Source organism: Bufo bufo, chromosome 6, assembly GCF_905171765.1.
Source record: "Bufo bufo chromosome 6, aBufBuf1.1, whole genome shotgun sequence".
Classification (NCBI taxonomy): domain Eukaryota; kingdom Metazoa; phylum Chordata; class Amphibia; order Anura; family Bufonidae; genus Bufo; species Bufo bufo.
This window is the reverse complement of record NC_053394.1, coordinates 2,861,919-2,889,309: the sequence shown is the minus strand read 5'-3', so window position 1 is coordinate 2,889,309 and position 27,391 is coordinate 2,861,919. Positions and strand designations below refer to the sequence as shown.

General features: G+C 50.4%; 1 protein-coding gene across 1 annotated transcript in view; it reads left to right on the top strand.

The window, feature by feature from the left end:
* Positions 1–2,157: 2,157 nt before the first annotated feature.
* Positions 2,158–27,391, top strand: part of SLC18A2 (solute carrier family 18 member A2) — a 118,135-nt gene continuing 92,901 nt past the window's right edge. The window contains exons 1-2 of the mRNA XM_040437713.1: positions 2,158–2,199; positions 13,740–13,880. Coding sequence (XP_040293647.1) covers positions 13,760–13,880 — 121 coding nt within the window. The 5' untranslated portion in view covers positions 2,158–2,199; positions 13,740–13,759. The remainder of the gene's footprint in view (positions 2,200–13,739; positions 13,881–27,391) is intronic.

Genomic DNA, 27,391 nt, shown 5'->3' with positions numbered 1-27,391 from the left:
GCAGTATCACAGGATGAGATACAGAAGATTAGCAGGTAGTATCACAGGATGAGATACAGCAGATTAGCAGGCAGTATCACAGGATGAGATACAGAACATTATCAGGCAGTATCACAGGATGAGATACAGCAGATTAGCAGGCAGTATCACGGGATGAGATACAGCAGATTAGCAGGCAGTATCACACAGCACAGAATTAGATATATCACAGTAGAAGGCAGTATCACAGGATGAGATACAGCAGATTAGCAGGCAGTATCACGGGATGAGATACAGCACATTATCAGGTAGTATCACACAGGACAGGATGAGATACAGCAGATTAGCAGGTAGTATCCCAGGATAAAATACAGCAGATTAGCAGGCAGTATCACAGGATGAGATACAGCAGATTAGAAGGCAGTATCACGGGATGAGATACAGCAGATTAGCAGGCAGTATCACACAGGATGAGATACAGCAGATTAGCAGGCAGTATCACACAGGACAGGATGAGATACAGCACATTAGCAGGTAGTATCACAGGATGAGATACAGCAGATTAGCAGGTAGTATCGCACAGGACAGGATGAGATACAGCAGATTAGCAGGCAGTATCACAGGATGAGATACAGCAGATTAGCAGGTAGTATCGCACAGGACAGGATGAGATACAGCAGATTAGCAGGTAGTATCACAGGATGAGATACAGCAGATTAGCAAGTAGTATCACACAGGACAGGATGAGATACAGCAGATTAGCAGGCAGTATCACACAGGACAGGATGAGATACAGCAGATTAGCAGGCAGTATCACAGGATGAGATACAGCAGATTAGCAGGCAGTATCACACAGGACAGGATGAGATACAGCACATTAGCAGGTAGTATCACACAGCACAGGATGAGATACAGCAGATTAGCAGGTAGTATCACAGGATGAGATACAGCAGATTAGCAGGCAGTATCACACAGCACAGGATGAGATACAGCAGATTAGCAAGTAGTATCACACAGCACAGGATGAGATACAGCAGATTAGCAGGTAGTATCACAGGATGAGATACAGCAGATAAGCAGGTAGTATCACACAGCACAGGATGAGATACAGCAGATTAGCAGGCAGTATCACAGGATGAGATACAGCAGATTAGCAGGCAGTATCACAGGATGAGATACAGCAGATTAGCAGGCAGTATCACGGGATGAGATACAGCAGATTAGCAGGCAGTATCACACAGGATGAGATACAGCAGATTAGCAGGCAGTATCACACAGGACAGGATGAGATACAGCACATTAGCAGGTAGTATCACAGGATGAGATACAGCAGATTAGCAGGTAGTATCGCACAGGACAGGATGAGATACAGCAGATTAGCAGGCAGTATCACAGGATGAGATACAGCAGATTAGCAGGCAGTATCGCACAGGACAGGATGAGATACAGCAGATTAGCAGGTAGTATCACAGGATGAGATACAGCAGATTAGCAAGTAGTATCACACAGGACAGGATGAGATACAGCAGATTAGCAGGCAGTATCACAGGATGAGATACAGCAGATTAGCAGGCAGTATCACACAGGACAGGATGAGATACAGCACATTAGCAGGCAGTATCACACAGCACAGGATGAGATACAGCACATTAGCAGGCAGTATCACAGGATGAGATACAGCAGATTAGCAGGCAGTATCACACAGCACAGGATGAGATACAGCAGATTAGCAGGCAGTATCACAGGATGAGATACAGCAGATTAGCAGGTAGTATCACACAGCACAGGATGAGATACAGCAGATTAGCAGGCAGTATCACAGGATGAGATACAGCAGATTAGCAGGCAGTATCACACAGGACAGGATGAGATACAGCAGATTAGCAGGCAGTATCACACAGGACAGGATGAGATACAGCAGATTAGCAGGCAGTATCACACAGGACAGGATGAGATACAGCAGATTAGCAGGTAGTATCACAGGATGAGATACAGCAGATTAGCAGGCAGTATCACACAGCACAGGATGAGATACCCGGCAGGTCCCGCGTCTCCTCCGCGCTCCGGCACTCAGGGGGTTAAGTGCCCGCAGTGGCGGTGACGTCACGGCTCCGGGGTCTCAGTGCTGCCCCCTCTCCTCCGGGTCTCGCTGCTCTCAGCCTCAGAGCGGCACTCACCTCTCCTCCGCAGCCGGACAGGAGGCGCTTCCCAGGAGCCCAGGTAAGTGGCCCCCGAGACCCCGGAGCTCCCTGCCCCACATCTGAGGCTGAGCCTCCAGCATCTCCAGGAGCTGCCCTACATTCACTAACCTCATTTATACCAGAGAGAGAGAGGGAGTGGGGTATATACCAGAGAGTGAGAGAGGGGTATATACCAGAGAGAGAGAGAGGGGTATATACCAGAGAGAGAGAGAGAGAGAGAGAGAGAGAGAGGGGGGAGGGTATATACCAGAGAGAGAGAGAGGGGTATATACCAGAGAGAGAGAGAGAGGGGTATATACCAGAGAGAGAGAGGGGGGGGGGGGGATATACCAGAGAGAGAGAGAGGGGTATATAACAGAGAGAGAGAGGGGGGGGGGGATATACCAGAGAGAGAGAGAGAGAGAGAGAGGGGTATATACCAGAGAGAGAGAGAGGGGTATATACCAGAGAGAGAGAGAGAGGGGTATATACCAGAGAGAGAGAGAGAGGGGTATATACCAGAGAGAGAGAGAGAGAGAGAGAGAGAGAGAGAGAGAGGGGTATATACCAGAGAGAGAGTGAGAGAGGGGTATATACCAGAGAGAGAGGGGTATATACCAGAGAGAGAGAGAGGGGGGTATATACCAGAGAGAGAGGGGTATATACCAGAGAGAGTGAGAGAGAGAGAGAGAGAGAGAGAGGGGTATATACCAGAGAGAGAGAGAGAGAGAGAGAGAGAGAGGGGGGGGGGTATATACCAGAGAGAGAGAGAGGGGTATATACCAGAGAGAGAGAGAGAGAGAGAGGGGTATATACCAGAGAGAGAGAGGGGTATATACCAGAGAGTGAGGGAGAGAGGGGTATATACCAGAGAGTGAGGGAGAGAGGGGTATATACCAGAGAGAGAGAGAGAGAGGGGTATATACCAGAGAGAGAGAGAGAGTGGGGTATATACCAGAGCGAGAGAGAGAGGGGTATATACCAGAGAGAGAGAGAGGGGTATATACCAGAGAGAGAGAGAGAGGGGTATATACCAGAGAGAGAGAGAGAGGGGTATATACCAGAGAGAGAGAGAGGGGGGGGTATATACCAGAGAGAGAGAGAGAGAGATGGTATATACCAGAGAGAGAGTGAGAGAGGGGTATATACCAGAGAGAGAGAGAGGGGTATATACCAGAGAGAGAGAGAGAGGGGTATATACCAGAGAGAGAGAGAGAGAGAGGGGTATATACCAGAGAGAGAGTGAGAGAGGGGTATATACCAGAGAGAGAGGGGTATATACCAGAGAGAGAGAGAGGGGGGTATATACCAGAGAGAGAGGGGTATATACCAGAGAGAGTGAGAGAGAGAGAGAGAGAGAGAGAGAGAGAGGGGTATATATCAGAGAGAGAGAGAGAGAGGGGGGTATATACCAGAGAGAGAGAGAGAGGGGTATATACCAGAGAGAGAGAGAGAGAGAGAGAGAGGGGGGGGTATATACCAGAGAGAGAGAGAGAGAGGGGTATATACCAGAGAGAGAGAGGGGTATATACCAGAGAGTGAGGGAGAGAGGGGTATATACCAGAGAGAGAGAGAGAGAGAGGGGTATATACCAGAGAGAGAGAGAGAGAGAGAGAGAGAGTGGGGTATATACCAGAGCGAGAGAGAGAGGGGTATATACCAGAGAGAGAGAGAGAGAGAGGGGTATATACCAGAGAGTGAGGGAGAGAGGGGGGTATATACCAGAGAGAGAGAGAGAGAGAGAGTGGGGTATATACCAGAGCGAGAGAGAGAGAGAGAGGGGTATATACCAGAGAGAGAGAGAGAGAGAGAGAGAGTGGGGTATATACCAGAGCGAGAGAGAGAGAGAGAGAGGGGTATATACCAGAGAGAGAGGGGTATATACCAGAGAGTGAGGGAGAGAGGGGTATATACCAGAGAGAGAGAGAGAGGGGTATATACCAGAGCGAGAGAGAGAGAGAGAGAGGGGGGTATATACCAGAGAGAGAGAGAGAGAGAGAGGGGTATATACCAGAGAGAGAGAGAGAGGTATATACCAGAGAGAGAGAGAGGGGGGTATATACCAGAGAGAGAGAGAGAGAGAGAGAGAGAGAGAGAGAGGGGTATATACCAGAGAGAGAGAGAGAGAGAGAGAGGGGTATATACCAGAGAGAGAGAGAGAGAGAGGGGTATATACCAGAGAGAGAGAGGGGGGTATATACCAGAGAGAGAGAGAGAGAGAGAGTGGGGTATATACCAGAGAGAGAGAGAGAGTGGGGTATATACTAGAGAGAGAGAGAGGGGGGTATATACCAGAGAGAGAGAGAGAGAGTGGGGTATATACCAGAGAGAGAGAGAGAGAGGGGGGTATATACCAGAGAGAGAGGGGTATATACCAGAGAGAGAGAGAGAGGGGGGGGTATATACCAGAGAGAGAGAGAGAGGGGGGGTATATACCAGAGAGAGAGAGAGGGGGGGTATATACCAGAGAGAGAGAGAGAGGGGTATATACCAGAGAGAGAGAGGGGGGTATATACCAGAGAGAGAGAGAGAGAGTGGGGTATATACCAGAGAGAGAGAGAGAGAGAGGGGTATATACCAGAGAGAGAGAGAGAGAGAGAGAGAGGGGTATATACCAGAGAGAGAGAGAGTGGGGTATATACCAGAGAGAGAGAGAGAGAGAGTGGGGTATATACCAGAGAGAGAGAGGGGGGTATATACCAGAGAGAGAGAGAGAGGGGTATATACCAGAGAGAGAGAGAGGGGTATATACCAGAGAGAGAGGGGGGTATATACCAGAGAGAGAGAGAGAGGGGGGTATATACCAGAGAGAGAGAGAGGGGTATATACCAGAGAGAGAGAGGGGGGTATATACCAGAGAGAGAGAGAGAGGGTGGTATATACCAGAGAGAGAGAGAGGGGGTATATACCAGAGAGAGAGAGAGAGAGAGGGGTATATACCAGAGAGAGAGAGAGAGAGAGAGAGAGAGAGAGAGAGAGAGGGGTATATACCAGAGAGAGAGAGAGAGAGGGGTATATACCAGAGAGAGAGGGGGGTATATACCAGAGAGAGAGAGGGGGTATATACCAGAGAGAGAGAGAGAGAGAGAGGGGTATATACCAGAGAGAGAGAGAGGGGTATATACCAGAGAGAGAGAGAGGGGGGTATATACCAGAGAGAGAGAGGGGTATATACCAGAGAGAGAGAGAGAGAGAGAGAGGTATATACCAGAGAGAGAGAGAGAGGGGTATATACCAGAGAGAGAGAGAGTGGGGTATATACCAGAGAGAGAGAGAGTGGGGTATATACCAGAGAGAGAGAGAGGGGGGTATATACCAGAGAGAGAGAGAGAGAGAGGGGTATATACCAGAGAGAGAGAGGGGGGTATATACCAAAGAGAGAGAGAGAGAGGGGTATATACCAGAGAGAGAGAGGGGTATATACCAGAGAGAGAGAGAGAGAGAGAGTGGGGTATATACCAGAGAGAGAGAGGGGGGTATATACCAGAGAGAGAGAGGGGGGTATATACCAGAGAGAGAGAGAGAGAGAGAGTGGGGTATATACCAGAGAGTGAGGGAGAGAGGGGTATATACCAGAGCGAGAGAGAGAGAGAGAGAGGAGTATATACCAGAGAGAGAGAGAGAGGGGTATATACCAGAGAGAGAGAGAGAGAGAGGAGTATATACCAGAGAGAGAGAGAGAGAGGGGTATATACCAGAGAGAGAGAGAGAGAGGGGTATATACCAGAGAGAGAGAGAGAGGGGTATATACCAGAGAGAGAGGGGTATATACCAGAGAGAGAGAGAGAGAGAGAGTGGGGTATATACCAGAGAGAGAGAGAGAGAGAGAGAGTGGGGTATATACCAGAGAGTGAGGGAGAGAGGGGTATATACCAGAGAGAGAGAGAGAGGGGTATATACCAGAGAGAGAGAGAGAGAGTGGGGTATATACCAGAGAGAGAGAGAGAGAGAGTGGGGTATATACCAGAGAGTGAGGGAGAGAGAGAGGGGTATATACCAGAGAGAGAGAGAGAGAGAGAGAGAGAGAAAGGCATATATCAGAGAGAGGGGTATATACCAGAGAGAGAGAGAGAGGGGGGTATATACCAGAGAGAGAGAGAGAGAGAGAGAGGGGGGGAGAGAGAGAGAGGGGGGTATATACCAGAGAGAGAGAGAGAGAAAGGCATATATCAGAGAGAGGGGTATATACCAGAGAGAGAGAGGGAGAGAGAGAGAGAAAGGCATATATCAGAGAGAGGGGTATATACCATATAGAGGGGGTACATATAGGTGGCGGCATTTACAGAGAATTGGGTGCATACAGGAGTTGGCATACGCTAGGTAATGGGCACATTCTGCAGGCGGTATATACCAGGGAGTGGGCACATATATGAGGTGGCATGTGGGAGAGGGCATGTACAGGGTGTGGGATAATTCAAGGAATAGGGACATATAGGGGACAGCATATTCTAGGGAGTGGACATGTACAGTAGGCGGCATATACCAGTGAATGGGCACATACAGGAGATGGCATATACAATGGAGGTGGCACATACAGCAGGCGTCTGACTATGGAATGGGCATGCACAGGGGGTGGCATATTTCAGGGAGTGAGTGCGTACAGAGAGCGGCATATACCTGAGAGAGAGGACACATGCTATGTGAGACATATACCATATAGAGTGGGCACATACAGGAGGCGGCATATATAAGGAAGTGGGCGTGTACAGGAGATGAGATATGCCAGGTAGTGGGCATGTACAGGAGGCGGCATATACAGACGGGGCATATCCCAGGGAGAGAGCACGTACAGAGGGAGACATATACCAGACGGTGGGCACATACAGAGGGAGACATATACCAGACGGTGGGCACATACAGAGGGAGATATATACCAGACGGTGGGCACATACAGAGAGTGACATATACCAGACGGTGGGCACATACAGAGGGAGATATATACCAGACAGTGGGCACATACAGAGAGTGACATATACCAGACAGTGGGCACATACAGAGAGTGACATATACCAGACAGTGGGCACATACAGAGGGAGATATATACCAGACAGTGGGCACATACAGAGAGTGACATATACCAGACGGTGGGCACATACAGAGGGAGACATATACCAGACGGTGGGCACATACAGAGGGAGACATATACCAGACGGTGGGCACATACAGAGGGAGATATATACCAGACAGTGGGCACATACAGAGAGTGACATATACCAGACAGTGGGCACATACAGAGAGTGACATATACCAGACAGTGGGCACATACAGAGGGAGATATATACCAGACAGTGGGCACATACAGAGAGTGACATATACCAGACAGTGGGTACATACAGAGGGCAACATATACCAGACAGTGGGTACATACAGAGGGCGACATATACCAGACAGTGGGCACGTACAGAGGGCGACATATACCAGACAGTGGGCACGTACAGAGGGCGAAATATACCAGACAGTGGGCACGTACAGAGGGCGAAATATACCAGATGGGTGACACGTACAGAGAGTGACATATACCAGACAGTGGGCACATACAGAGAGTAACATATACCAGACAGTGGGCACATACAGAGGGCGACATATACCAGACAGTGGGCACGTACAGAGGGCGACATATACCAGACAGTGGGCACATACAGAGGGAGACATATACCAGACGGTGGGCACGTACAAAGAGTGACATATACCAGACGGTGGGCACATACAGAGGGAGACATATACCAGACGGTGGGCACGTACAGAGGGAGACATATACCAGACGGTGGGCACGTACAGAGGTGATATATACCAGACGGTGGGCACGTACAGAGGTGATATATACCAGATGGTGGGTACATACAGAGGGAGACATATACCAGACGGTGGGCACGTACAGAGGTGATATATACCAGATGGTGGGCACATACAGAGGGAGACATATACCAGACGGTGGGCACGTACAGAGGGAGACATATACCAGATGGTGGGCACATACAGAGGGAGACATATACCAGACGGTGGGCACATACAGAGAGTGACATATACCAGACGGTGGGCACATACAGAGGGAGACATATACTAGACGGTGGGCACATACAGAGGGAGACATATACCAGACGGTGGGCACATACAGAGGGAGACATATACCAGACGGTGGGCACGTACAGAGGTGATATATACCAGATGGTGGGCACATACAGAGGGAGACATATACCAGACGGTGGGCACATACAGAGAGTGACATATACCAGACGGTGGGAACATACAGAGGGAGACATATACTAGACGGTGGGCACATACAGAGGGAGACATATACCAGACGGTGGGCACATACAGAGGGAGATATATACCAGACGGTGGGCACGTACAGAGGTGATAAATACCAGATGGTGGGCACGTACAGAGGGAGACATATACCAGATGGTGGGCACATACAGAGGGAGACATATACCAGACGGTGGGCACATACAGAGGGAGACATATACTAGATGGTGGGCACGTACAGAGAGTAACATATACCAGACAGTGGGCACGTACAGAGGGAGACATATACTAGACGGTGGGCACATACAGAGGGAGACATATACCAGATGGTGGGCACATACAGAGAGTGACATATACCAGACGGTGGGTACATACAGAGAGTGACATATACCAGACGGTGGGCACGTACAGAGGTGATATATACCAGACGGTGGGCACATACAGAGGGAGACATATACCAGACGGTGGGCACATACAGAGGGAGACATATACCAGACAGTGGGCACATACAGAGAGTGACATATACCAGACGGTGGGCACATACAGAGGGAGACATATACCAGACGGTGGGCACATACAGAGGGAGACATATACCAGACAGTGGGCACATACAGAGGGAGACATATACCAGACGGTGGGCACGTACAGAGGTGATATATACCAGACGGTGGGCACATACAGAGGGAGACATATACCAGACGGTGGGCACATACAGAGGGAGACATATACCAGACGGTGGGCACATACAGAGAGTGACATATACCAGACAGTGGGCACATACAGAGAGTGACATATACCAGACGGTGGGTACATACAGAGAGTGACATATACCAGACGGTGGGCACGTACAGAGGTGATATATACCAGACGGTGGGCACATACAGAGGGAGACATATACCAGACGGTGGGCACATACAGAGGGAGACATATACCAGACGGTGGGCACATACAGAGAGTGACATATACCAGACAGTGGGCACATACAGAGGGCGACATATACCAGACAGTGGGCACGTACAGAGGGCGACATATACCAGACAGTGGGCACGTACAGAGGGAGACATATACCAGACGGTGGGCACATACAGAGGGAGACATATACCAGACGGTGGGCACGTACAAAGAGTGACATATACCAGACGGTGGGCACATACAGAGGGAGACATATACCAGACGGTGGGCACATACAGAGAGTGACATATACCAGACGGTGGGCACGTACAGAGGGAGACATATACCAGACGGTGGGCACGTACAGAGGTGATATATACCAGACGGTGGGCACGTACAGAGGTGATATATACCAGATGGTGGGCACATACAGAGGGAGACATATACCAGACGGTGGGCACGTACAGAGGGAGACATATACCAGATGGTGGGCACATACAGAGGGAGACATATACCAGACGGTGGGCACATACAGAGGGAGACATATACTAGATGGTGGGCACATACAGAGGGAGACATATACCAGACGGTGGGCACATACAGAGAGTGACATATACCAGACGGTGGGCACATACAGAGGGAGACATATACTAGACGGTGGGCACATACAGAGGGAGACATATACCAGACGGTGGGCACATACAGAGAGTAACATATACCAGACGGTGGGCACGTACAGAGGGAGACATATACCAGATGGTGGGCACATACAGAGGGAGACATATACCAGACGGTGGGCACATACAGAGGGAGACATATACTAGATGGTGGGCACATACAGAGGGAGACATATACCAGACGGTGGGCACATACAGAGAGTGACATATACCAGACGGTGGGCACATACAGAGGGAGACATATACTAGACGGTGGGCACATACAGAGGGAGACATATACCAGACGGTGGGCACATACAGAGAGTAACATATACCAGACGGTGGGCACGTACAGAGGTGATATATACCAGACGGTGGGCACATACAGAGGGAGACATATACCAGACGGTGGGCACATACAGAGGGAGACATATACCAGACGGTGGGCACGTACAGAGGTGATATATACCAGATGGTGGGCACATACAGAGGGAGACATATACCAGACGGTGGGCACATACAGAGGGAGATATATACCAGACAGTGGGCACATACAGAGAGTGACATATACCAGACAGTGGGCACATACAGAGAGTGACATATACCAGACAGTGGGCACATACAGAGGGAGATATATACCAGACAGTGGGCACATACAGAGAGTGACATATACCAGACGGTGGGAACATACAGAGGGAGACATATACCAGACGGTGGGCACGTACAGAGGTGATATATACCAGATGGTGGGCACATACAGAGGGAGACATATACCAGACGGTGGGCACATACAGAGAGTGACATATACTAGACGGTGGGCACATACAGAGGGAGACATAAACCAGACGGTGGGCACATACAGAGGGAGATATATACCAGACGGTGGGCACGTACAGAGGTGATAAATACCAGATGGTGGGCACGTACAGAGGGAGACATATACCAGATGGTGGGCACATACAGAGGGAGACATATACCAGACGGTGGGCACATACAGAGGGAGACATATACTAGATGGTGGGCACGTACAGAGAGTAACATATACCAGACAGTGGGCACGTACAGAGGGAGACATATACTAGACGGTGGGCACATACAGAGGGAGACATATACCAGATGGTGGGCACATACAGAGAGTGACATATACCAGACGGTGGGTACATACAGAGAGTGACATATACCAGACGGTGGGCACGTACAGAGGTGATATATACCAGACGGTGGGCACATACAGAGGGAGACATATACCAGACGGTGGGCACATACAGAGGGAGACATATACCAGACAGTGGGCACATACAGAGAGTGACATATACCAGACGGTGGGTACATACAGAGAGTGACATATACCAGACGGTGGGCACGTACAGAGGTGATATATACCAGACGGTGGGCACATACAGAGGGAGACATATACCAGACAGTGGGCACATACAGAGGGAGACATATACCAGACGGTGGGCACGTACAGAGGGAGACATATACCAGACGGTGGGTACATACAGAGAGTGACATATACCAGACGGTGGGTACATACAGAGAGTGACATATACCAGACGGTGGGCACGTACAGAGGTGATATATACCAGACGGTGGGCACATACAGAGGGAGACATATACCAGACAGTGGGCACATACAGAGGGAGACATATACCAGACAGTGGGCACATACAGAGGGAGACATATACCAGACGGTGGGCACGTACAGAGGTGATATATACCAGACGGTGGGCACATACAGAGGGAGACATATACCAGACGGTGGGCACATACAGAGGGAGACATATACCAGACGGTGGGCACATACAGAGGGAGACATATACCAGACGGTGGGCACATACAGAGAGTGACATATACCAGACAGTGGGCACATACAGAGAGTGACATATACCAGACGGTGGGTACATACAGAGAGTGACATATACCAGACGGTGGGCACGTACAGAGGTGATATATACCAGACGGTGGGCACATACAGAGGGAGACATATACCAGACGGTGGGCACATACAGAGGGAGACATATACCAGACGGTGGGCACATACAGAGAGTGACATATACCAGACAGTGGGCACATACAGAGAGTGACATATACCAGACGGTGGGTACATACAGAGAGTGACATATACCAGACGGTGGGCACGTACAGAGGTGATATATACCAGACGGTGGGCACATACAGAGGGAGACATATACCAGACAGTGGGCACATACAGAGGGAGACATATACCAGACGGTGGGCACATACAGAGAGTGACATATACCAGACAGTGGGCACATACAGAGAGTGACATATGCCAGACGGTGGGCACGTACAGAGGTGATATATACCAGACGGTGGGCACATACAGAGGGAGACATATACCAGACGGTGGGCACATACAGAGGGAGACATATACTAGATGGTGGGCACATACAGAGGGAGACATATACTAGACGGTGGGCACGTACAGAGGGAGACATATACTAGACGGTGGGCACATATGGATCAGATTGTACAGCTAGGATTGCATAGATCAGATTGTACAGCTAGGACTGTGTGGATCAGATTGTACAGCTAGGATTGTATAGATCAGATTGTACAGCTCGGATTGTATAGTTCAGATTGTACAGCTCAGACTGTATGGCTCAGATTGTACAGCTAGGATTGTTTAGATCAGATTGTACAGCTAGGACTGTCTGGATCAGATTGTACAGCTAGGATTGTATAGATCAGATTGTACAGCTAGGACTGTGTGGATCAGATTGTACAGCCAGGACTGTCTGGATCAGATTGTACAGCTAGAATCGTGTGGATCAGATTGTACAGCTAGGATTGTATAGATCAGATTGTACCGCTCGGACTGTATGGATCAGATTATACAGCTAGGATTGTATAGATCAGATTGTACAGCTCGGACTGTATAGATCAGATTGTACAGCTAGGATTGTATAGATCAGATTGTACAGCTAGAACTGTATAGATCAGATTGTACAGCCAGGACTGTGTGGATCAGATTGTACAGCCCGGACTGTGTGGATCAGATTGTACAGCTCGGATTGTGTAGATCAGATTGTACGGCTAGGATTGTATGGATCAGATTGTACAGCTCGGACTGTGTGGATCAGATTGTACAGCTCGGACTGTATGGATCAGATTGTACAGCTCAGACTGTATGGATCAGATTGTACAGCTAGGATTGTATGGATCAGATTGTACAGCTCAGACTGTATGGATCAGATTGTACGGCTAGGATTGTATAGATCAGATTGTACGGCTAGGACTGTGTGAATCAGATTGTACAGCTCGGACTGTATGATCAGATTGTACAGCTAGGATTGTATAGATCAGATTGTACAGCCAGGTCTGTGTGGATCAGATTGTACAGCCCGGACTGTATAGATCAGATCTTACAGCCAGGTCTGTGTGGATCAGATTGTACAGCTAGGACTGTGTGGATCAGATTGTACAGCCTGGACTGTATAGATCAGATTGTACAGCCAGGTCTGTGTGGATCAGATTGTACAGCCCGGACTGTATAGATCAGATTGTACAGCCAGGTCTGTGTGGATCAGATTGTACAGCCCGGACTGTATAGATCAGATTGTACAGCCCGGACTGTATAGATCAGATTGTACAGCTAGGACTGTCTGGATCAGATTGTACAGCTAGGACTGTCTGGATCAGATTGTACAGCTGGGATTTGATAAATCAGATTGTACAGCTAGGTTTTCCTATTGAAAGCAGTGAGGTGTGAACGTAGTGTTACGGCGGGATTAACCCTTTATGCGCTGTCCTCTCCTTACAGACCAGAGCCTGGTCCTCGCCATGTCCCTGACAGAGATCGGCCTCCTGCGGTGGCTCCGGGAGGGCCGGCAGTCCAGGAAGCTCATCCTCCTCATCGTCTTCATCGCCCTCCTACTGGATAACATGCTGCTCACTGTGGTGGGTGAGTACCAGGGGAGCAGCGAGCGGGGGAGCGACTGCTGGAGGACGCGGAGGTCCCTCTAATACTCTGAGATGATTATTAGGAGATTGTCAGTACTGGTAGTAGTAGTAATAATGCTAATAGTAGTAACAGTAGTAATAATAGTAACAACAATATTAGTAGAAGCAGTGATAATGATAATTGTAAGGCTACTTTCACACTAGCGGTTTTCTTTTCCGGCACCGAGTTCCGTCCTAGGGGCTCAATACCGGGAAAGAACCGATCAGTTTCATCCCCCTGGATTCTGAATGGAGAGCGATCCGCTCAGGAAGCATCAGGACGTCTTCACTTCAGTCTTTATGACTGTTCAGGGAGGAGATAATACCGCCGCGTGCTACCGTTTTATCTCCGGCCAAAAAAACTGAGCACTTGCCAGAATGCAATTAGAAATGTATTAGTGCCGGATGCGGCATTCAAAATACCGCAGTGCTGTATCCGTCCTTCCGGTCTGCACATGCGTGCATGTGCATATCAAGCATATCCTCTAGCAGGGATCAGTGTACATTACACATCACAGTGTCCTCTCCACAGTGATCAGTGTACATTACACATCACAGTGTCCTCTCCACGGTGATCGGTGTACATTACACATCACAGCGTCATCTCCGCAGGGATCAGTGTACATTACACATCACACCGTCCTCTCCACTGTGATCGGTGTATATTACACATCACGGCGTCCTCTCCACGGTGATCGGTGTACATTACACATCACGTCGTCCTCTCCACGGTGATCGGTGTACATTACACATCACACCCTCCTCTCCACAGTGATCGGTGTACATTACACATCACAGCGTCATCTCCACTGTGATCGGTGTACATTACACATCACACCATCCTCTCCATGGTGATCGGTGTATATTACACATCACACCGTCCTCTCCATGGTGATCGGTGTACATTACACATCACACCGTCCTCTCCACGGTGATCGGTGTACATTACACATCACGGCGTCCTCTCCACGGTGATCAGTGTACATTACACATCACAGTGTCCTCTCCACGGTGATCGGTGTACATTACACATCACACCGTCCTCTCCATGGTGATCGGTGTACATTACACATCACGGTGTCCTCTCCACTGTGATCGGTGTACATTACACATCACACCGTCCTCTCCACTGTGATCGGTGTACATTACACATCACGGCGTCCTCTCCATGGTGATCGGTGTACATTACACATCACGGCGTCCTCTCCACGGTGATCGGTGTACATTACACATCACACCGTCCTCTCCACTGTGATCGGTGTACATTACACATCACACCATCCTCTCCACGGTGATCGGTGTACATTACACATCACACCGTCCTCTCCACGGTGATCGGTGTACATTACACATCACACCGTCCTCTCCATGGTGATCGGTGTACATTACACATCACACCGTCCTCTCCACGGTGATCGGTGTACATTACACATCACGGCGTCCTCTCCACGGTGATCGGTGTACATTACACATCACACCGTCCTCTCCACTGTGATCGGTGTACATTACACATCACAGCGTCATCTCCACTGTGATCGGTGTACATTACACATCACACCATCCTCTCCATGGTGATCGGTGTATATTACACATCACACCGTCCTCTCCATGGTGATCGGTGTACATTACACATCACACCGTCCTCTCCACGGTGATCGGTGTACATTACACATCACGGTGTCCTCTCCACTGTGATCAGTGTACATTACACATCACACCGTCCTCTCCACTGTGATCGGTGTACATTACACATCACGGCGTCCTCTCCATGGTGATCGGTGTACATTACACATCACACCGTCCTCTCCACGGTGATCGGTGTACATTACACATCACGGCGTCCTCTCCACTGTGATCGGTGTACATTACACATCACACCGTCCTCTCCACTGTGATCGGTGTACATTACACATCACGGCGTCCTCTCCATGGTGATCGGTGTACATTACACATCACACCGTCCTCTCCACGGTGATCGGTGTACATTACACATCACACCGTCCTCTCCACGGTGATCGGTGTACATTACACATCACGGCGTCCTCTCCACGGTGATCGGTGTACATTACACATCACACCGTCCTCTCCATGGTGATCGGTGTACATTACACATCACACCATCCTCTCCACGGTGATCGGTGTACATTACACATCACACCGTCCTCTCCACTGTGATCGGTGTACATTACACATCACACCGTCCTCTCCACTGTGATCGGTGTACATTACACATCACGGCGTCCTCTCCACGGTGATCGGTGTACATTACACATCACACCGTCCTCTCCACTGTGATCGGTGTACATTACACATCACAGCGTCATCTCCACTGTGATCGGTGTACATTACACATCACACCATCCTCTCCATGGTGATCGGTGTACATTACACATCACACCGTCCTCTCCACTGTGATCGGTGTACATTACACATCACACCGTCCTCTCCACTGTGATCGGTGTACATTACACATCACGGCGTCCTCTCCACGGTGATCGGTGTACATTACACATCACGGCGTCCTCTCCACGGTGATCGGTGTACATTACACATCACACCCTCCTCTCCACAGTGATCGGTGTACATTACACATCACAGCGTCATCTCCACTGTGATCGGTGTACATTACACATCACACCATCCTCTCCATGGTGATCGGTGTATATTACACATCACACCGTCCTCTCCATGGTGATCGGTGTACATTACACATCACACCGTCCTCTCCACGGTGATCGGTGTACATTACACATCACGGCGTCCTCTCCACGGTGATCGGTGTACATTACACATCACACCGTCCTCTCCACTGTGATCGGTGTACATTACACATCACACCGTCCTCTCCACTGTGATCGGTGTACATTACACATCACGGCGTCCTCTCCACGGTGATCGTGTACATTACACATCACGGCGTCCTCTCCACGGTGATCGGTGTACATTACACATCACACCGTCCTCTCCACTGTGATCGGTGTACATTACACATCACAGCGTCATCTCCACTGTGATCGGTGTACATTACACATCACACCATCCTCTCCATGGTGATCGGTGTATATTACACATCACACCGTCCTCTCCATGGTGATCGGTGTACATTACACATCACACCGTCCTCTCCACGGTGATCGGTGTACATTACACATCACACCGTCCTCTCCACGGTGATCGGTGTACATTACACATCACACCGTCCTCTCCATGGTGATCGGTGTACATTACACATCACACCATCCTCTCCACGGTGATCGGTGTACATTACACATCACACCGTCCTCTCCACTGTGATCGGTGTACATTACACATCACACCGTCCTCTCCACTGTGATCGGTGTACATTACACATCACGGCGTCCTCTCCACGGTGATCGGTGTACATTACACATCACACCGTCCTCTCCACTGTGATCGGTGTACATTACACATCACAGCGTCATCTCCACTGTGATCGGTGTACATTACACATCACACCATCCTCTCCATGGTGATCGGTGTACATTACACATCACACCGTCCTCTCCACTGTGATCGGTGTACATTACACATCACACCGTCCTCTCCACTGTGATCGGTGTACATTACACATCACGGCGTCCTCTCCACGGTGATCGGTGTACATTACACATCACGGCGTCCTCTCCACGGTGATCGGTGTACATTACACATCACACCCTCCTCTCCACAGTGATCGGTGTACATTACACATCACAGCGTCATCTCCACTGTGATCGGTGTACATTACACATCACACCATCCTCTCCATGGTGATCGGTGTATATTACACATCACACCGTCCTCTCCATGGTGATCGGTGTACATTACACATCACACCGTCCTCTCCACGGTGATCGGTGTACATTACACATCACGGCGTCCTCTCCACGGTGATCGGTGTACATTACACATCACACCGTCCTCTCCATGGTGATCGGTGTACATTACACATCACACCATCCTCTCCACGGTGATCGGTGTACATTACACATCACACCGTCCTCTCCACTGTGATCGGTGTACATTACACATCACACCGTCCTCTCCACTGTGATCGGTGTACATTACACATCACGGCGTCCTCTCCATGGTGATCGGTGTACATTACACATCACGGCGTCCTCTCCACGGTGATCGGTGTACATTACACATCACACCGTCCTCTCCACTGTGATCGGTGTACATTACACATCACACCGTCCTCTCCACTGTGATCGGTGTACATTACACATCACGGCGTCCTCTCCACGGTGATCGGTGTACATTACACATCACGGCGTCCTCTCCACGGTGATCGGTGTACATTACACATCACACCGTCCTCTCCACTGTTATCGGTGTACATTACACATCACAGCGTCATCTCCACTGTGATCGGTGTACATTACACATCACACCATCCTCTCCATGGTGATCGGTGTATATTACACATCACACCGTCTTCTCCATGGTGATCGGTGTACATTACACATCACACCGTCCTCTCCACGGTGATCGGTGTACATTACACATCACGGCGTCCTCTCCACGGTGATCGGTGTACATTACACATCACACCATCCTCTCCATGGTGATCGGTGTACATTACACATCACACCATCCTCTCCACGGTGATCGGTGTACATTACACATCACACCGTCCTCTCCACTGTGATCGGTGTACATTACACATCACACCGTCCTCTCCACTGTGATCGGTGTACATTACACATCACGGCGTCCTCTCCATGGTGATCGGTGTACAGTACACATCACGGCGTCCTCTCCACGGTGATCGGTGTACATTACACATCACGGCGTCCTCTCCACGGTGATCGGTGTATATTACACATCACACCGTCCTCTCCATGGTGATCGGTGTACATTACACATCACACCGTCCTCTCCATGGTGATCGGTGTACATTACACATCACGGCATCCTCTCCACGGTGATCGGTGTACATTACACATCACACCGTCCTCTCCACTGTGATCGGTGTACATTACACATCACGGCATCCTCTCCATGGTGATCGGTGTACATTACACATCACACCGTCCTCTCCACTGTGATCGGTGTACATTACACATCACACCGTCCTCTCCGCAGGGAACGGTGTACATTACACATCACACTGTCCTCTCCACGGTGATCAGTGTACATTAAACATCACACCGTCCTCTCCACAGTGATTGGTGTACATTACACATCACAGCATCATCTTTACTGTGATCGGTGTACATTACACATCACACCCTCCTCTCCATGGTGATCGGTGTACATTACACATCACACCGTCCTCTCCACAGTGATTGGTGTACATTACACATCACAGCGTCATCTCCACAGTGATTGGTGTACATTACACATCACAGCGTCATCTCCACAGTGATCGGTGTACATTACACATCACACCCTCCTCTCCATGGTGATCGGTGTACATTACACATCACACCGCCCTCTCCACGGTGATTGGTGTACATTACACATCACACCGTCCTCTCCACGGTGAATGGTGTATGTGGCGAAAGCCACTTCGCCACTGTGTTTTGGAGGGGGCTGTTTGCCCGCTTCCTGCCCTAGGATTATGGCCCATACTAACTTTGAAGGAGAAGACAGACCGGCCGCACAGCTTAAATCTGTGGAACTGTTTTGGGCAGGAAAGCCATGCTTGCGGCCGGCCAAATGTGACTTCCATGGAATTCGGGAACCCCTGCTCAGATCTGGGTGATTTTTGGATATGTTGTTCACCCAGATCAGAGCTATCCATGGATGTATACATTATGGGGATATGTGGGGTTTTGGGGTGTTTTCTGTGTTTGGGGGAAAAATGTGTGTTTTCTGTCTGTGAGTGATTAAGTTAGCCCATTACGTTTGGTAATTGTATTTTGTTGATTGCGTCTCTGACAATGCCAGTGTGTTAGTTAATTGCGTCTCAGACAATGCTAGTGTGTTAGTTAATTGCGTCTCAGACAACGCTCATTGTATTTTGTTGTTTGCGTCACAGACAGAGGGAAGGGGATTTTATGTACAATTGCTGGGAAGGTTCAATACTGTAAATGCATGTGATTGGCTAAAATATAAACTGTCACAGTCTTTTACAAGGGCCCCAGGGGGAGTGTCCCTTGCTAGGAGACCAGCATAAAAGGCTGAAAAATAACCCATTAAACAGTTCTGCTTAACCCTCAAGCGAAGTGTCGTCTCGTTCTTAGGGGGAATTGGATTGTATGCTGATTGCCAGGAGTGTAAACTGTGTAACGGATCCGCTTCCGTTAATGGACGCTTCCTAGCTTGCGCCGAGGACCACAAGCACCGCACTGGACACCACGACCACCGCAGACTCCACAACCGCCGTAGCTTAACTGGAGCCGCGCCGTCTTCCTTCCACCCTGAATGAACCTCCAGCATTCAGGACCGTGTGGGAAAGATCTCTCCTCCAGGGAATATGCAGAGCATAGCAATCCCCCGCGTGATGCAGCAATTCCCTCCAATAACGAGACGAGGCTTCGTTTTGAAGGGTTAGAAAAACATGAACTGAACTGAACTCTTTATTGAGGGCTACCCGCCCGTATTTATGCAGGTCCCCACAATGCATCATGGTTTCCTCGTCTCTGCCCTGGAGACACCCGAAGAGCAATTCAATTATCTCTCAGGACAAAGGGAAATCACCAATACACATGTGGGAACAACAGGGCAGGAATTACCACCTAAATACACAAAATCCTACCTTCTGTCTGGGATATAATTATGGATTAACATAACTATCACAGACAGTAAAAATACAGTTTTTAAACATACACTGTAACTTTAAAACCATACATTCTATCTCCATAAAAATTACATATTTAAACTCAGCATACATCAAACATAAACACTTCCAAAAATCCCACAAATGCCTCCAGCGGATCAAAAGTTAAGTGGAAGTCCTTTATGACCGACCGCAAGCACAATTTCCTGCCCAAAACAGTTCCATAGATTTGGGCTGTGCGGTCGGTCAATTTCATGCAGAAAACGACTAAGTCCCATCTTCGAACGGGACTTAGTCTCTGGAGCTGAAAGTTCAGTATGGAAGAAGGTAAGGGTCAGCGGTGTTCGTGTATTTGCGCATCCGATTTTAGTTCCACAGAATCTTTAGTATACACCGCTGACCGCGTTCGGTCCTATTAACAGTCCAGACATGCGGCATAGTTCTGTTCTTGAAGGGTAATATGTCCCGGGGCCATAGTCGTAGGGCAGGAGGCTAGCCATAAGTTTTCTATAATGCCCAGTGGCAAATGGCAGTTTGTCACACATCTCCCCTTTGGGGGGAAGACTAACCAGGCACCTGACCTTCTGTTGGTCAGTGCCTCCGTTAGTCGATCCACCAACCCACAGTAACCAAATGCCCGAGTAGCCCACCCACAACAAACAGGTACAAGGGTGACCCACCCACAAGAAACAGTTACTGCACCTGGGTATTTTGCTGTGGTGATGGGGCCACATGCTGTGGGGACTTGAGGGAGGGCAGAGGCCGACTGCACTCTGCCCAGCTGCCAGCTCTTCTGCTGGGGTGCTGAGACCATAGTCCGGCTCAGTAGCCAGAGGAACATGGGAGTCAATAGGGGTTAACATCGCCTCTGTTAACCCTGAGGCCACGTTAGGAGTTAACTGGGGAGGGGAATTTGTACTTACCCCCTCCTCCTGTTGTCCTGGTGAGGGTAGTGGGGGATCTGGACAGGCTGTCCAGCATCCCGGTAGGTCAGGCGCAGAGACCACGGTCCCATCTGCGCCGTCTGGGCGATTGGTGTCTCCCCTTGTTAGGGTAAGCTGCCGCTGGGGAGAGAGGGTGCTGCGCTCCTCTCCCTGAAACACAGGCTGCCGCTGGGGAGGAAGGACGACACCTTCAGCTCCCTGGGGTACACACTGCCACTGGGGGGGAAGGACGACACCTTCGGCCCCCTGGGGTACACACTGCCGCTGAGGAGGAAGGAGGGCACCTTCAGCTCCCTGTAACACCCACTGCCGCTGGGGAGGAAGGACGACACCTTCAGTTCCCTGGGGTTCACACTGCCGCTGGGGGGGAAGGACGACATCTTCGGCCCCCTGGGGTACACACTGCCGCTGGGGGGGAAGGACGACACCTTCGGCCCCCTGGGGTACACACTGCCGCTGGGGGGGAAGGACGACACCTTCGGTCCCCTGGGGTACACACTGCCGCTGGGGGGGAAGGACGACATCTTCGGCCCCCTGGGGTACACACTGCCGCTGGGGAGGAAGGACGACACCTTCGGCCCCCTGGGGTACACACTGCCGCCAGGGGGGGAAGGACGACACCTTCGGCCCCCTGGGGTACACACTGCCGCAGGGGGGGAAGGACGACACCTTCGGCCCCCTGTAACTCACGCTTTTGCTGGGGCGCAGGGACGGAATACTTCGCTATCTCTGCCCGATATTCTGCTTCCTGCTGCAGATACTCCGCCACTTCTGGTACAAGTTCCTCTGTTAGGAGGGGCCCGTAGATAGCCAACCGCCTCTTCAGTATAGCGTCAAACCGTACGTGACTATACCAATATTCCAGTTTTGCTTGGTGTTCCCAGGATGCTGCTCCTCGCACTAGGGAAGCCATCCCACTGCTTGCCACCAATGTAACGGATCCGCTTCCGTTAATGGACGCTTCCTAGATTGCGCCGAGGACCACAAGCACCGCACTGGACACCACGACCACCGCAGACTCCACGGTGATCGGTGTACATTACACATCACAGCATTCTCTCCACGGTGATCGGTGTACATTACACATCACACCGTCCTCTCCACAGTGATCGGTGTACATTACACATCACACCCTCCTCTCTACTGTGATCGGTGTACATTACACATCTCGGCGTCCTCTCCACGGTGATCGGTGTACATTACACATCACGGCATCCTCTCCACAGTGATCAGTGTACATTACACATCACGGCGTCCTCTCCACGGTGATCGGTGTACATTACACATCACACCGTCCTCTCCACAGTGATCGGTGTACATTACACATCACACCCTCCTCTCTACTGTGATCGGTGTACATTACACATCTCGGCGTCCTCTCCACGGTGATCGGTGTACATTACACATCACGGCATCCTCTCCACAGTGATCAGTGTACATTACACATCACAGCGTTCTCTCCACTGTGTTCAGTGTACATTACACATCACAGCGTTCTCTCAACTGTGTTCGGTGTACATTACACATCACTGTGTCCTCTCCACGGTGATCGGTGAATGTTACACATCATGGCGTCCTCTCCATGGTGATCAGTGTACATTACACCTAGCACCGTCCTCTTCACAGTGATCGGTGTACATTACACCTAGCACCGTCCTCTTCACAGTGATCGGTGTACATTACACCTAGCACCGTCCTCTCCACTGTGTTCGGTGTACATTACACATCACACCGTCCTCTCCATGGTGATCGGTGTACATTACACATCACAGCGTTCTCTCCACTGTGTTCGGTGTACATTACACATCACACCGTCCTCTCCACGGTGATCGGTGTACATTACACATCACACCGTCCTCTCCACGGTGATCGGTATACATTACACATCACGGCGTCCTCTCCACGGTGATCGGTGTACATTACACATCACACCGTCCTCTCCACAGTGATCGGTGTACATTACACATCACACCCTCCTCTCTACTGTGATCGGTGTACATTACACATCTCGGCGTCCTCTCCACGGTGATCGGTGTACATTACACATCACGGCATCCTCTCCACAGTGATCAGTGTACATTACACATCACAGCGTTCTCTCCACTGTGTTCAGTGTACATTACACATCACAGCGTTCTCTCAACTGTGTTCGGTGTACATTACACATCACTGTGTCCTCTCCACGGTGATCGGTGAATGTTACACATCATGGCGTCCTCTCCATGGTGATCAGTGTACATTACACCTAGCACCGTCCTCTTCACAGTGATCGGTGTACATTACACCTAGCACCGTCCTCTTCACAGTGATCGGTGTACATTACACCTAGCACCGTCCTCTCCACTGTGTTCGGTGTACATTACACATCACACCGTCCTCTCCATGGTGATCGGTGTACATTACACATCACAGCGTTCTCTCCACTGTGTTCGGTGTACATTACACATCACACCGTCCTCTCCACGGTGATCGGTGTACATTACACATCACACCGTCCTCTCCACGGTGATCGGTATACATTACACATCACGGCGTCCTCTCCACGGTGATCGGTGTACATTACACATCACTGTGTCCTCTTCACAGTGATCGGTGAATGTTACACATCATGGCGTCCTCTCCATGGTGATCGGTGTACATTACACCTAGCACCGTCCTCTTCACAGTGATCGGTGAACATTACACATTACGGCGTGACAGAACCTTTCATTGCTCCACCCACCGAGCCGGAGACGTGACAGAACCTTTCATTGCTCCACCCCCCGAGCTGGAGACGTGACAGAACCTTTCATTGCTCCACCCCCCGAGCCGGAGACGTGACAGAACCTTTCATTGCTCCACCCCCCGAGCCGGAGACGTGACAGAACCTTTCATTGCTCCACCCCCCGAGCCGGAGACGTGACAGAACCTTTCATTGCTCCACCCCCCGAGCCGGAGACGTGACAGAACCTTTCATTGCTCCACCCCCTGAGCCGGAGACGTGACAGAACCTTACATTGCTCCACCCCCCGAGCCGGAGACGTGACAGAACCTTTCATTGCTCCACCCCCCGAGCCGGAGACGTGGCAGAACCTTTAATTGCTCCACCCCCCGAGCCGGAGACGTGACAGAACCTTTCATTGCTCCACCCCCCGAGCCGGAGACGTGACAGAACCTTTAATTGCTCCACCCCCCGAGCCGGAGACGTGACAGAACCTTTCATTGCTCCACCCCCCGAGCCGGAGACGTGACAGAACCTTTCATTGCTCCACCCCCTGAGCCGAAGACGTGACAGAACCTTTCATTGCTCCACCACCCGAGCTGGAGATGTGACAGAACCTTTCATTGCTCCACCCCCCGAGCCGGAGACGTGACAGAACCTTTCATTGCTCCACCCCCCGAGCCGGAGACGTGACAGAACCTTTCATTGCTCCACCCCCCGAGCCGGAGACGTGGCAGAACCTTTAATTGCTCCACCCCCCGAGCCGGAGACGTGACAGAACCTTTCATTGCTCCACCCCCCGAGCCGGAGACGTGGCAGAACCTTTAATTGCTCCACCCCCCGAGCCGGAGACGTGACAGAACCTTTCATTGCTCCACCCCCCGAGCCGGAGACGTGACAGAACCTTTCATTGCTCCACCCCCTGAGCCGAAGACGTGACAGAACCTTTCATTGCTCCACCCCCCGAGCCAGAGACGTGACAGAACCTTTCATTGCTCCACCCCCCGAGCCGGAGACGTGACAGAACCTTTCATTGCTCTACCCCCCGAGCCGGAGACGTGACAGAACCTTTCATTGCTCCACCCACCGAGCCGGAGACGTGACAGAACCTTTCATTGCTCCACCCCCCGAGCCGGAGACGTGACAGAACCTTTCATTGCTCCACCCCCCGATCCGGAGACATGACAGAACCTTTCATTGCTCCACCCCCTGAGCCCGAGACGTGACAGAACCTTTCATTGCTCCACCCCCTGAGCCGGAGACGTGACAGAACCTTTCATTGCTCCACCCCCCGAGCTGGAGACGTGACAGAACCTTTCATTGCTCCACCCCCCGGGCCGGAGACGTGACAGAACCTTTCATTGCTCCACCCCCCGAGCCAGAGACGTGACAGAACCTTTCATTGCTCCACCCCCGGAGCCGGAGACGTGACAGAACCTTACATTGCTCCACCCCCGAGCCGGAGACGTGACAGAACCTTTCATTGCTCCACCCCCACGAGCCGGAGACGTGGCAGAACCTTTAATTGCTCCACCCCCCGAGCCGGAGACGTGACAGAACCTTTCATTGCTCCACCCCCCGAGCCGGAGACGTGACAGAACCTTTCATTGCTCCACCCCCCGAGCCGGAGACGTGACAGAACCTTTCATTGCTCCACCCCCCGAGCCGGAGTCGTGACAGAAACTTTCATTGCTCCACCCCCTGAGCCGGAGACGTGACAAAACCTTTCATTGCTCCACCCACCGAGCCGGAGACGTGACAGAACCTTTCATTGCTCCACCCCCCGAGCCGGAGACGTGACAGAACCTTTCATTGCTCCACCCCCCGAGCCGGAGGCGTGACAGAACCTTTCATTGCTCCACCCACCGAGCCGGAGACGTGACAGAACCTTTCATTGCTCCACCCCCCGAGCCGGAGACGTGACAGAACCTTTCATTGCTCCACCCCCCGAGCTGGAGACGTGACAGAACCTTTCATTGCTCCACCCCCCGAGCCGGAGACGTGACAGAACCTTTCATTGCTCCACCCCTCCAGCTCTGTCATTTCTTCTTCCCTACGCTGTCACTACACCACACCCCCCCTGCTCTGTCACCGCGGCTGCGTCACTGCTCTACGCCCACTGCTCAGTCACCGCCGCTCCACGCCCTTAGCTCGTCAACGATCCACTGCGTCCACTGCTTCGGTAAACAAAGCCATCTCAGCCCTGCTACTTGCCCGTAGCAGGGCTAGGCTACTGAACAAACTACCTGCCCGGCGCCCGAAACTGCATGTGCTGGGCGTCGGGCGATACGATTTTCACACCCCTGAATGCTCACTAGACCCCTTGTGAATTTCTTTTTTATATTTCACCTCTGCAGCTGTTGGCCAGTGCTGAATAAATCGCCAAATTAGGCCTAAAATCCAGATAGCACTCCGTCCCTTCTAAGGCCGCATATGAAATGTTACTGTATTCAGATGAAAATGGGTAACAAATTGTGGGGGGACTTTTCTCCAGTTACCCCTTGTGAACAATTAAGGGCTCAAGCAACCTTTTATTGAAAGAAATAAAAATAAAATTCATTTTTACAGCTGTTTCTAAATTCTATGAGACATCTGTGGAGGGAAAGCACACCTCAAAGTGACTACAAAACTGAATTGGTCCTTAAAAGTTTTGTTTTTAAAAAAGGACAAGGGTGACTTTGCAGGGAAGGTTGGACATGAGCTGTGTCATCACCTCTATTAGATATTGTAGTGGGCATGCTCTGTGAAAATTACATGGCTAAGGTTGTAAGGAGGGGAATAAAGTGCAGAGAGAGGGGGAGCAGAGGATCCTGTGCCGCCTGCCTCCAGCTTTACAGGGAGTGCAGAATTATTAGGTAAGTTGTATTTTTGAGTATTAATTTTATTATTGAACAACAACCATGTTCTCAATGAAACCAAAAAAACTCATTAATATCAAAGCTGAATATTTTTGGAAGTAGTTTTTAGTTTGTTTTTAGTTTTAGCTATTTTAGGGGGATATCTGTGTGTGCAGGTGACTATTACTGTGCATAATTATTAGGCAACTTAACAAAAAACAAATATATACCCATTTCAATTATTTATTTTTACCAGTGAAA